At 41.2% G+C, this 12,032-nt stretch overlaps 2 protein-coding genes across 9 annotated transcripts in view; both read right to left on the reverse strand.

Annotated features, from left to right (window-relative positions):
• The window catches only part of DAPK2 (death associated protein kinase 2), a 40,613-nt gene extending 38,651 nt beyond the window's left edge, over positions 1-1,962 (reverse strand). Inside the window, exon 1 of the mRNA XM_082768961.1 lies at positions 1,864-1,962. The gene's annotated coding sequence lies outside the window, so the exon portion shown is untranslated. The remainder of the gene's footprint in view (positions 1-1,863) is intronic.
• The window catches only part of TBC1D2B (TBC1 domain family member 2B), a 46,922-nt gene that overhangs the window by 3,823 nt on the left and 31,067 nt on the right, over positions 1-12,032 (reverse strand). For 2 of the 8 annotated variants that reach the window (XR_014318245.1, XR_014318247.1), the window contains exons 13-15: positions 9,616-9,851; positions 3,923-4,679; positions 2,439-2,697 (exon numbers count right to left, since the gene is read on the reverse strand). Coding sequence is in view for 5 of the 8 variants with exons in the window: in XM_082768958.1 (XP_082625084.1) it covers positions 9,656-9,851 (196 nt within the window). In the remaining 3 variants the exon portion in view is untranslated. The other 6 variants (XM_082768959.1, XM_082768955.1, XR_014318246.1 and 3 more) reach the window with 5 other exon arrangements.

The raw sequence follows: 12,032 nt of genomic DNA on the forward strand, positions 1-12,032 counted from the left end.
TGAATAATTTTACTTTCTCAAATACACCTGACAAACTGAATCACTAAACCCCCTTTGGCCAAACTCAGAAGCATCCTCTCTGGCATGCTTTCTCTTCACAAAGCAATAGCTATGCTCAAGCAAAACCCAAGATATGCATTGAAACAGACCATAGTAAAACATTTTCCCTTCTAAGCTGTTTTTTACTAGCAAGAAATTACTACAATTTAGAACTAAAACTGCCCAAATGAAGATTAAAAAAAATAAAATCAATTGATACAGTCTTCTTATTTGATGCTTTATGCTAAAACTAACCAAGATACTTACGAGCATTAAGGTGTTTTGCTCTTTCACCCTTCTTATCTCCACTGAATTTTTTTTTCTTTTTTAATCTTGCAGAAGATTACACAATTTCAAGAGCATAAAACAAGTCATTTTTATCCCCTGCTTTCAAATAAAAGGACTTACAGCACAATTACACAATGGTACTAATTTCCACAAATCTTTATTTTCACCTAACATTTTTCCAGTCAGAAAGCAACAGTAGTCCAAATTCTCTTCTGTTGGAAAATTCAGGCAGCTGTTATTACCTGTGTGCCTATAATGGACACAAAACGCAGCAAACATCTGAGCAATCAGTTTGGCCACAGTCTCATTATAGAATCAGTGCTGTAGACACAACTCTCAAGGGATGCCTTTCTGACCTCCCAGGTTTACCCTGCAGTAATTATCTGTGTGCTGAACGACCAAAGACTGCGTTTCCAAGCCTCCATTTCAAGGGTACACACCAAATGCATTAGCTCTGTGGCTAATTACAGCTCAGCAGCAGGCAGCTAGCTGTGAGGGCCGCTGCTGTAACTGATCCCAAGGCCCTCGCATGCTTGAGCGATGAGCTTGGTGCGAATGCCTCAGCCAGGGCACGGGGAAAGCCCGCAATGCCCGGCATGTTGGCGCAACATCGGGGCCCCTACTCCCCGCCCCTGTGGCGCCTTCAAGGATTATGACTGCAGAACAGAAACATCGCTGACCCCAAGCTGTGATCAGGCTCATGCTACCTGCAACTTTTTCTTACGCAGAGACGAAGGGCGGGCATAGGAAAGTTTGAAACCCACTGATGTTTCAGTAGGTTATGATCCCCAGAAGATCATAGTTGAGCTTCCCCCTATCTCCCTACAGACATTAAGTAGGTGAGCACGCCACTCTGGGGCCTTTTGCAGCTGGTGCTCGTGGCTTAAGAGCCCCTTGCTCTATCTACCATGACTGATCAGCCAAAGCAGCAGCTGCCGCACGCTTCCACCCTCCCGTTCACACCTTCGCTCTTGGCTGTCCCTAGAAGGATGCGGGCCAGGCACCGTGCTGTGCTTGCGCTGCCCAGAGGGGCTCGGCTTCAGAAACCCCACAGATCCTGCCTGAAACCTTCTGAGGGAAAAGACGGGATGGAATCTATAGATAACCGGGAGCTGCACGGCATGTGCACGAGGGCATCAGTAAGCTGAGGCGTAACCAGCCATACACGCAGCTCACACAAAGGGGTGCTTCTGAACCTGCTTCGCTCCCCAGCCTTTGTGGGACCTGCTGAGGGACAACCGAAAGCTGCTGCTTGCTGAGATGATGCGGGGAGCTGCCTGCCCCCGTGCTGACAGCCCCGGGTGGAAACCACCGAAGCCCTCCAAGCACCCGAGGCTAAGGGGAGGGCCGAGCAGCAGCCCGAGCCGCGGGCAGCCCCGACGGGCTCCGCAGCCGCCTCACTTCAGCCCCCGAGCCCCGCCGCGGAGCGGGGACAGCGCTGAAGCTGCCGGGGAAGGGACGGCTGGGGAGGTGGGGAGGGGAGGGGAAGGGAAAGAAAGGGAAGGACGCCGCCGGGGGCTGCGGGCACCCACTTACCGCCGGGCGCGGCCCCTCCGCGGGGCTCCTCAGGGCCGAGGCTGAGGGGGCTGAGGGGGCGGCGCGGGCGCCGCTCACCGGGAGAAGCCGCCGGGGCCGTGCCGGGCGCCCGCCCCTGGGCGTGAGGGAGGGGAGAGGAGAGGAGGGGAGGGGAGGGGACGGGAGGGCCGGGCCGGGCCCCGCAACCCGCCGCGGGGAGCCGCGGCGCCCCCTCACGGGCCCGGGGAAGCCGGGCTGCGGCCGGGAGCCGCCGAGACACGGGGCCAGCTGGGGCCGGGGGCGCCGCCGGCTCAGCGCAGCGCCTCGGGCTGCGGAAGGGGGACGAGGTGTGCCCGCACGGCCCCGCTGCACCCCCCGGCTCCTCACGGCACCAGGCCGGGGGGCTGGGACCCCGCCAGGCTCACCGGCACCGGGGCTGGGGGGCACAGGGCACCGCAGGGAGGAAGGAAAGCGAGCGGGGAGGCTCCGGAGCCCCACGCAGGCAGTTATGCAGGGAGCTGAGCCCCACCTTCCCCGTGCGCCCCCAGGTAAGGGCCCTGCTCTTACAGCCCACGCTGCACACGCAGGGCTCGCACCTGACTCACGGAGGAATAGCGGGGGCCAGGACCAGAGCCCCCGCAGCGAGTGCTGCCCAGCAGGATTTCTGCTCCAGGAAGTCCCAAGAGCCCAAGGCATCACCGCCGAAATGGCACCGGTTGCTTGCAAGGTGTCTCACCCTCCTTCTCCATTGGGGTAGCAATTGGTCCAAGGTTAAGTAAATAGCTCACGTTGTTCCAGCTTTCAGCAGCACTACACAACAATGCAAGCTACTTCAGAAATCAGCAAGCCCTGGATCTGAAAAACAAACATTGTCCTCACTTGTTTATTCAGTTGTGCTCCATTTCGTCAGTGGGCGAGCTGAGTTACTCTGCAATGATAACAAAGTTTAACCAAGGACATGTGCAAAAAATGTAATGGTTCCTGACATGGCTTGAACAAGACTATTTTGATAAGAACGTGTTGCATGCGAGTGGCACATATAATCCCAGAATTTGACAGCCTTGTATTTGTATTCCCACACTTGAGATGTAAGCCCTTATATAACCTTCCAGACTATGACAGTTCTCCCAAGCTGGTTTGGGAATATTTCAGGTGTCGGACCTGATTTCCTTTGCTTTAAGTAGATTCAGAATACAAGAAAAGAATAACAAGGAATTAATACCAAAGAGATGAATTAATTACAGAGAAACTCTAATGAGAAAGGAATCTTCTATATTCTATACAAGCCTAAATACAAGGTTACATTGTTTTATGTGTGGCCTAAAATTCAAAGTCACCAAGTGAACTTTCCTGTTTCAAGAAAACACTGGGATTCAGAGTGACCAGTCTTCACTGTGCAACTCAAAACGAATTAGCATGCTACTATAACAACCAGCTGCCATACTGCTGGCCAAGTTGCCCTAGACGAAATTTTGAGAACTACATCCTTCATTTGTTTATTCTCCTGTCTTAAAGACATTCCCCAGACCTGTAAAACTGGATTTTCTCTCTCTTTTCAGCAGACAGTAATTGTGATAAATACTGTATGGTCTCCTTACATTTATTCCAGGCAAGTTAATATCCAACATTTGTTAATGAGCCATCGTGGTATTTTTCACACCTTACAGACTGAACATAAATGCTTTTAATACAAAGGCTGCCTTTACTTACAGTTCTGTATGCAGTTAAGATAAAGCAAAGCTATAGCAAATTATGCATAAACAGGTGGCCTGTTTCCATTGCAAAACATTGCTAAGATGATATAATGAATTTCAAAATAATTTTATATTAGGCAAAAGCCTAAATGCTGTGCTTTTTATTATCACAGTTAGAAACTTGGCTTCAGACTTCAAGTCAACCAGACTGAACTGTGCCCCTGCTCCACAGCCCAGGAGTTCCACCCAGTTCTCCCAAATCAGAAAGGAAAGTAGCTGTGTCTGATATTACAGAGGGTGGAGGACAGAAAATGGGAGCAATAGTAAAGATTTCAAATGCCATCAGAATGAATTGAAACAGGAAATAAAGAGACTTCATTCCTCACCTTTAGTTCTACAATGTGGTATGATCACATGCAAGTCACATCAGTACTCCTACAAAAATCTCAGAGAAAAGGGCACACAAGGAAGGCCGCTTCTTTTGTTTGCTCATAGCTACAAAGGGAAAAAACAACAGTTTGCCCTGACTGGCCACAGACACTTTTGAAATCAGGACAACCTCTCCCTAGTCCCTGAATAACCCTCTTTGAATTTAGTTTCTACTGACCAGCCCTACAAGGTCTCCCAGAACACAAGTGTAGATGGAATCTCATCCCCAATACTGTACCCACAGGGTTTACAGGCAAAAATATAGGTTCTGCATAAATAAGAAATTGCTCTCACCTGGTTTAGTTGTTCAGTTTCCTTTAGAACATTTTAACTCAGATTTCTTTGTATCATCTCTGGCAATCAGGGCAAAAGACTTCACATGCATAAAGGACAAGATTAAGCAGGAAAAGTCAAACCTGAGTAGCTTCCAAAGCAGGCAGCACAAGCAACCTGGTAAGTCAGTGAATTCTGAAGATAAACGCCATAATGTCTGCTAGCCATGTATTTACCAGTCTCTTTTAGAAAATAATGAAGAATGAAGCCCATACCTTACTTTTCCAAGGGGATGCCCCATGGGTAAACACCAGAAAAAACACCACTTGCCTTTACAAAAACAGGTAAACAGGATATTTTCATGGTTTAATCACCAATCATGGTGCCTGAAGGCATCGAGTCAGTTCATCAGCTCAAACATCAAGTCTTAGAGGCATCTCACTGCAAAAAATATATAACTTTTGTACATACATAAAGTACACCTTACTTGAAACACACAGGCACGATGTCATCATTCAAGACTAGACGCAACTGAATTAAGGCCAAAGTCTTGTTAATTTCCTCATCTGTATTCTAATGTTGAAAGTTTTAATTACCCTATTTACTTCTCTACAACAGGCAGTTTTCTTATTAAATAACTGCTTTAATAACTGCTTTCTTTTTCTTTTTTTTTTTTTTTTTTTTAAATCTCCAGCACATATTCCTGAGTTGTGCTTACCAGTCTAGTCCTTCCTCTGAAAAGCTAGTCATGTTGACAGCGCAGAGTTGGCTGTCAGATATATAGAATTGTAGAGGAGTACAGCACAGTATCATGACAAAACACCATTCTACTAACTTCTTCGTGATTGAACCTTTTACCTTCTTTACCAGGGGGAAAGCTTCCAAGGCAGAGCACACCCTTCCTTTGCATTATCTCAGTGAATATACTTCACGGCCTTCATGTGTGGGAAATCTTAAAGCCTCAGCACTACATGGATTCTGCTTCCAGTGAGGTCAAGGAGCTGAAGATAAGGAACCTATGTTTAGCACTTCTGAAAATCCCATAGAGTGAATACCTGATATACTATAATACAACACCAGCAGACATCAGCATGTTCTCCACATCTCTGAGTTACTCTGAATGGAGAACAAGATTTTGCAGATATCTGCTCTCAGGTCAGACTGGATCAGCTCTATTTATCCTTGCTAAAATAATGTATTTCTCAGGAATAAGTCTCTTAACATTTATCAGCAACTGCACTTGCATTCTTGTTGCAATTCCGTTGAGAACAAGTGTCTTGAGCTCAGTCCCAAGGAGGAAACAGTAGCCTCAGCTGTTCTTCAACAGGCCCCAGCAGCTGCTGGGCAACACAACCTGCTCATACTAAATATGCAAAGTGTCCAAGACAGATCTTGCTGCCCACAATGCATTCTCTTTCCAGAATTTTCTGTTTATTCCTCAGACTTAAAACTTTCAGTATACAGGACAGGAGGTTCTCTTTAGGCCCGAGTAATTTTTTCCTCAGTTGCTGCTCTCTATCCTATTGTGCAAGAAAACTTTGAACAAATTCCCAGCTGTGCCAATACCTACTCTTAACAGCTTGCCATCCTGTAGCAGAGCTACAGGACAAGAACATTCTGCTAAAGAGGCTGCGTTAGGAGATACTGTACAAATATTCAGGTTTCTTAGGAAGTCTGTTCCCTGTAAGGACTCATGGAAAGTTAATTTTCTTCTCCCATCCCTCCCAGAAACTAAGGAAACCAATCACAAGTTTACCCAGACAGCATCACCTGCATGCTAAACGTCTATAGTTCACATCTTCATGCTTCAAAGCCAAATTTGCATGTTTGTTCCTCTATACTCTCTGAAATCACATTATCAGACAAAAACACTTGCTTTACTAGGGATTTGTTCTGATGGCACCCGCAGTTATTCCATCTGTTATGAAAAAAGAAGAACCAGAGCAAGCTGTAATGCAAAGTAAACAATTTATTTTTTTTTTTCTCACAACTTTTTTTAAATTTTTTTTTTTTTTTTTTTTTTTTTTACAAAAATAACATCACTTATGTTTTGTGATTCAAATTTCTTGTACCGCATATTGCTTATTTCCAACATGGCACTTAAGGGAAGATTCAGCAAAACAGCTACACAATTTAGTGAAATAAAGTGACTCTTTTTCCATTTCTCACTTAAGCATGACTGAACAAACAACTCAGTTTACCAAGTGTAGAACCATTCATTTATTCTCGATGTCTTAAGGAGCAGAAATCTTTCCCTTTCTGCTGAAATGTCTTACCATGTTTCAATGACTGAGGGCAAGGTGCATATCTGTCACAGAAAACACCTAAAGGGCAATGAAATATTTTTATTCATTACATATCTGGTTAAAAAATCTGGTAACACTTGATGATAACACTACCTATATACATGTCCAAGTAAAGCTGAAATACTACGAAGACTTAATAGCTAGAGGTATTGTGCACCAAACTTCTGCCTATTTAATAAAAGGTAACAGAACATTTTTAACCAAGTAACCAGAAATATCACTGAAAGTCATGCATAAGCATACAAAGATGGAGAAATATTCTGCAATAATCACATTAGCAGTTAGGTTTTTATAACATACTGGGAACCATACCTAAGAAATTCTGCACACGTGCATGATCTTGGAGATTAAAAAAAAACTCTGCAGTCTTCATTTGCATTAACAGGTCAATTTCCTCCTAAGTGGCTAGTATGGATGTTTAATCCTCATATACTGTTTTGGAAGTTCTCCCCAAATTGTGAGCACCTGGTATCTACACAGTTCAGCTTTTGCAAGGCTGACAAGTCACACTGTATTTTCGTTTGATTTCATTTGGTTTAAATACTGGTTGTATATCCTGCGTATCCCTAATTAGTTACTGCTCCTCAAAATCACCAAATTAAGCACCAGTAGAAAACTAGTGTTTGCCTAAAGACATTTGTAACAGTGAGGAAAGCTTCCCTTGAAGTTGCTACCTGCTGCATTTGTCTCATTTTTGTTCTACATGGATTTCTAGCAGTCATAGGTTAGATGCCTCTTCAAATTTTTTGACCTTTTAACTAAGGCATCAATGATTATTAACAAAATGAAGTCAACATCTTGCTAGGAACTTCAGTAAATTAACATCAACTCATTTCATAATTGAAGGCTAACAAAATACCCAGAGACAGCGTGATTTGCATGATTTCCTACTATTCATGTTTTAGATTCACATAATGGAATAAGAAACAGAGCTACTTAATTTTACTGTACAATCAGGTAACAACTTTTATAATGAACCACAATAATACACATGGTAATTTAACCTTCGGCACAACTGTAAAAAAAAAAAAAAAAAAAAAAAAAAAAAAAAAGAGTCTTGTTAACATTGCAGGTCATGTTTTGTCATCTACAGATCTTCCTGAACTGTTGCCCTGAAGTTAGTTTTAGCTTCACAACCTAAAGACTTAGATGTATTCTGTATGAAAACATCTCCTAAAGTCATAGATTTAGTTCTAACTGAAGACTCAAAACTTTGTACTAGTAGACTTGTAGGAGACTAAGGTACATATTTCTAAGTTCTTCACCTTAGCATTTCAACTGTTGACAAAGGAAGGAAGATCTTCAAGTTAGAAGTTTTCATTTAACACTTGAAAACACGATGAAAAGAAAAAAATTGGACATTATAGACCCATTTAGAGACCAGCTCTTTCAAAACAAAGACAGCATAACTAGAAAATTAGAAAAGCTGGTCCCATTTTTATATTCAAATACTGATTGTAAGTTAAAAAAATGAATACAGTACATGCAATAATATGAAAAAACCCTGCCTAACAAGTTCAAGTCAACAACCAAGAGTAACTAGGAAAAAGAACCAAAAAACTACCACTTACAAAAGACAAGGTAGGGGACATTTTACAAGATACATGTCATACAAATCAAGATGATCATACCATGTGTCCCTCACTGGCAAGGATTTGTTGGCTAATTTGAAGTTATACATTATACAGGAAAAGGCATACAGTATATATCTAAGGAAGTCCTCTAAATTACTTTTCACCTCTCTAAGTATTTCCCTCTCAGATAAATTGATTAATAATATGCTTAGAGAAGCCTATAAATACATCCCTTAAAAAAGTGCTGTGAAAAAGAAGCTGGATTTCTCCCTGCACACACTTGGATTTTCTAAAATGTTTACACAAGTGTACCTGTCATACAAATTCTACTTGTTGGTTTTCTGAGAACAGAGTAGAAGCTTCATGCACTTGGACCATTCCTGACCACAAGTTTAATTTTTTGCTAATTAACCACTCCCCAAGAGTTGACCTATTTTGAATGTTAGTTTTATCATCATCTGTTCAGAGACAACATCTAAGTCAATCTAACATTATGAAGATCCAACAACTCAAGGAGGAACATTGCAAGAGTTCAGTGAATAACCAGCAAAATAAAACCAAACCAACAAACAAAAAAAAAGGCAAAAAGCCTCCTCATCCTCAGAACCATTTAAGAGTACTGGTAGTCACAAGCAAGCATTGCCTCCACCGACATTTCCATAACGTTGCAACCGTTTCCTTCCAGATGTCTTGAAGCATGTGCACTTAACATTCACAGCAAACCCGAGTATGTTAAGAGAATCTTTAATTTTTCCACTGGAAAACGTATCTTAAATTTATACGTGCATGCTGTGGCCTTTAGGCTCCTTTGATTGACTGATAAATACTCACTTGTCTTTAATCTCTATCACTACTACATAATAGCTATACAATCATGCAGACAAAATGCTATATTTCTTTTTAAAGATCAGGACTTGAAGCCCTAAATAGGAAGAGTGATTTCAACTCAAAATAATGGAAAAAAATACCTTCAGTGGATACAGAACTAATACATAGTACTCCTGTAGCAAGCTCCATTCTTATTCCATAACAGCTGGGTTTTAGGTGTGGCTTTTTTGAGACAGCCATCAGAAAAACAGTGAATAGAAATAAAATTATTTATTGAGCCAATCCAAAACTGAAAACCCACCCACACTGAACCTGCTCTATAAAAAACATGCTTACAGTCAAACAGATACAGAAGCTTGGCAATGAATGTAGTAAACAGAGTGCAGGCTTTTGTTACTACTGTTTCACATATAGATACTAAATGTGCTGCATGAAAACAACTGTCAATTGTTGTTTCAGCAGTTCAGCTGTATGACTGAACTGAGACAGATATTAAGTGCCCTACATACATTTCCATGAACATAAATGTAAACAAAAGTATTCGGCCTCCATACAATGCCATATATCTGAAAGTGCTGGGGTTTGGAAATTTGTCCTGCATATTTCCAAAAGCAACTAGTTTACATTCGGTTTGATAGGATTAATAAAGTGTTTTGGAGGTTAACTCACTTTGGTCACGATCCCAAAGAAAAGTTTATGTTGAGTAGTTTCAACTATCCTCCTCATCATCACTAATAAGGTCTCTTTTTTCTACACAGGTCTCTCGTTCACGCAGGAAATCCTCACGAATGGCTTCAAGTTCGGTTAGTTCAAGACGTACTTTCTCCAGGTGATAGGTCCTTCGGTTCCTGATCTGACGTAATGGAAAAGGATTCAGGTCTCCAAAAGCAATACCAGTCAGTTTCCTGTAAGATTATACAACATAACACAATAATCATTCACATTTAGAATCTTTTAAAATCAGTTTTGTACCTCAGTAGCATCAGTATCTATCACGTGACTGACATCTCTATTTTCCTTCACGTACCTGACAGATCTCAGATGTTATCAGGATTGAAAACAAGTTCTATGAAGTACTCAGTTTTAATTACTTCAAGTGGTAACATGTTCTGAAACGCTCACCAGTCCTCAAAGCCACCTGCAAACTCTATATACAACTATAACAGTTAAAGATCCTGACAACACTGAATAGAAGACGTAAGCTTGACTATTCGGATCTTCATTGGCTAGGTTGAATACACGGTACATCCAGATACCCGGTTATACACTGGAAAGCTCATTCAACCCCAGGACAGTCATCTCTCAACTTATCCACGATAATGAAGTGGTGCAAGAGACCAGATAAAGCCTGGGATGGTACAGGTGAAAACAAGGATAGCACAAAATACGTTAAAGACAAACTGTGATACAGTGATAAAGCTCAGGACTTTTGCTGGATGGAGCAGAGATCTGAGCTAGTGGCAGCTCAAGCTAGTCAGATCACACAGCAAGGCACCAGAAGAGCTCTTCCAGAGACATGCTATGGTGTCCCATCATACAGTCACAATGAAAGTAGTCACTGATCTGCCTTATCAGTCCAAAGATACAGTTCATTATTTGATTACTGTTGATCTGCACCTAAACAAGTTCTTACTACTTACTGAAGGAAAAAGGGGAACTGGAGTTAAACTTAGTCTAGTTTCATTGTCTTAGTATTAGGTTTCAGCTGATAATTTATTTGGACAGTTTATTTAAGAGTAAGCTCTCCCTAGGTTTGTATTTTTGGGTAAGAAACAATCATTTCCTGCTATTTATGAACAGAGTATACTCCAACAGCCTCTCTACCTGCGTGCATATGGAAAACAATTATCACCTGTAAAAAAAAAAACACTAGGTAAATACACAGCCTATGATGTCCTATAACATGAAGTATGCTTATCTGCATTTTGGTATATACTTTTCTCCATTAGAGAGCTTAAACTTACAAATTATTTTGCACTGTTTCTAACTCATTAAGTATATTCATGAGTTCTATAAAAATAGTCTTTCGGAATTTCTCTTCTACAGGATGATTTTTTTGTCCTGTATCAGTATCAGACATAATTCTACACATTTCTGTACTGTTTAAATTTTGATGTGGTAAAACTTGCACAAAAAAAAAGGTAGAATAAGAGACAAGTTGGTTTGAATAATTTTACAGTATGATCACACAAATCAGTTCTGACATGGAAGTTAATATCCCCTAGGTGGCACTACATGCCACTACACCATCCTTGTAACTTTGACTTCTAAAATCCCATGAAAGCAAGGATTTACATCATAACATATATTTGCACTATATACACTTTCGATGCACTGAATTCTGGCCTTACCTGAACAATGTTACAGATACTTTAAAGATATCTCAGCACCAGATATTTTATAGAGGAGAGAGAAATCATCACATGCTTTACATAACAGTAAGAAGAAAGGAAAAACAAATCTAAAGTTCTGACTCCTCCATCACATTTTCCAACTTTTAGTTATTCATGGTGCTGCTGGGGTACATATTATTCATTTGATTATATGATACATTCTTAAAATATCCACAAATCTGAGTTTTTTTTTTTTTTTTTTAAAAAAAAAAAGGTTTTATTTATTGTTTTGTTTTTAAAACGAAAAACAAACTTCCCAAAACCAAAAACATACTTTTCTGTCCCTTCCAGATTTGGAAGCACAGTCAGCATTTCGTCAGTCACAAATGGTTGAGTACAACAAGTGCTCAGCATTTTTCAAATCAAAGAGGGAATGCTAAAATACCAAGCACCATGCTACTCTCCCTCAAGAGTTTTCACAGACGTTTCAGCAGAGAAAGCAGCAGCTGTTACCAAGACTTTCACCATCTAAAGCAGGTGCAGAATATTCTCCCTGCATCAGTCCCAGCAATCCTTTTTAAGCTAAGAATGAGATTATTCAGTTTTACATTGTTCCAGTTAAAACTGCAAGTCAAGAATTAAGAATAGTAAATAGCTCTTAAAAGTAGGAGACAAAAATATAACCATAATTCTGTCTGGAATTTATTATGGTAAAAACAATGCCTTGGATTCCAATATATTATTTTATATTGA

Source organism: Aythya marila (assembly GCF_965140915.1).
Source record: "Aythya marila genome assembly, chromosome: 11".
Classification (NCBI taxonomy): domain Eukaryota; kingdom Metazoa; phylum Chordata; class Aves; order Anseriformes; family Anatidae; genus Aythya; species Aythya marila.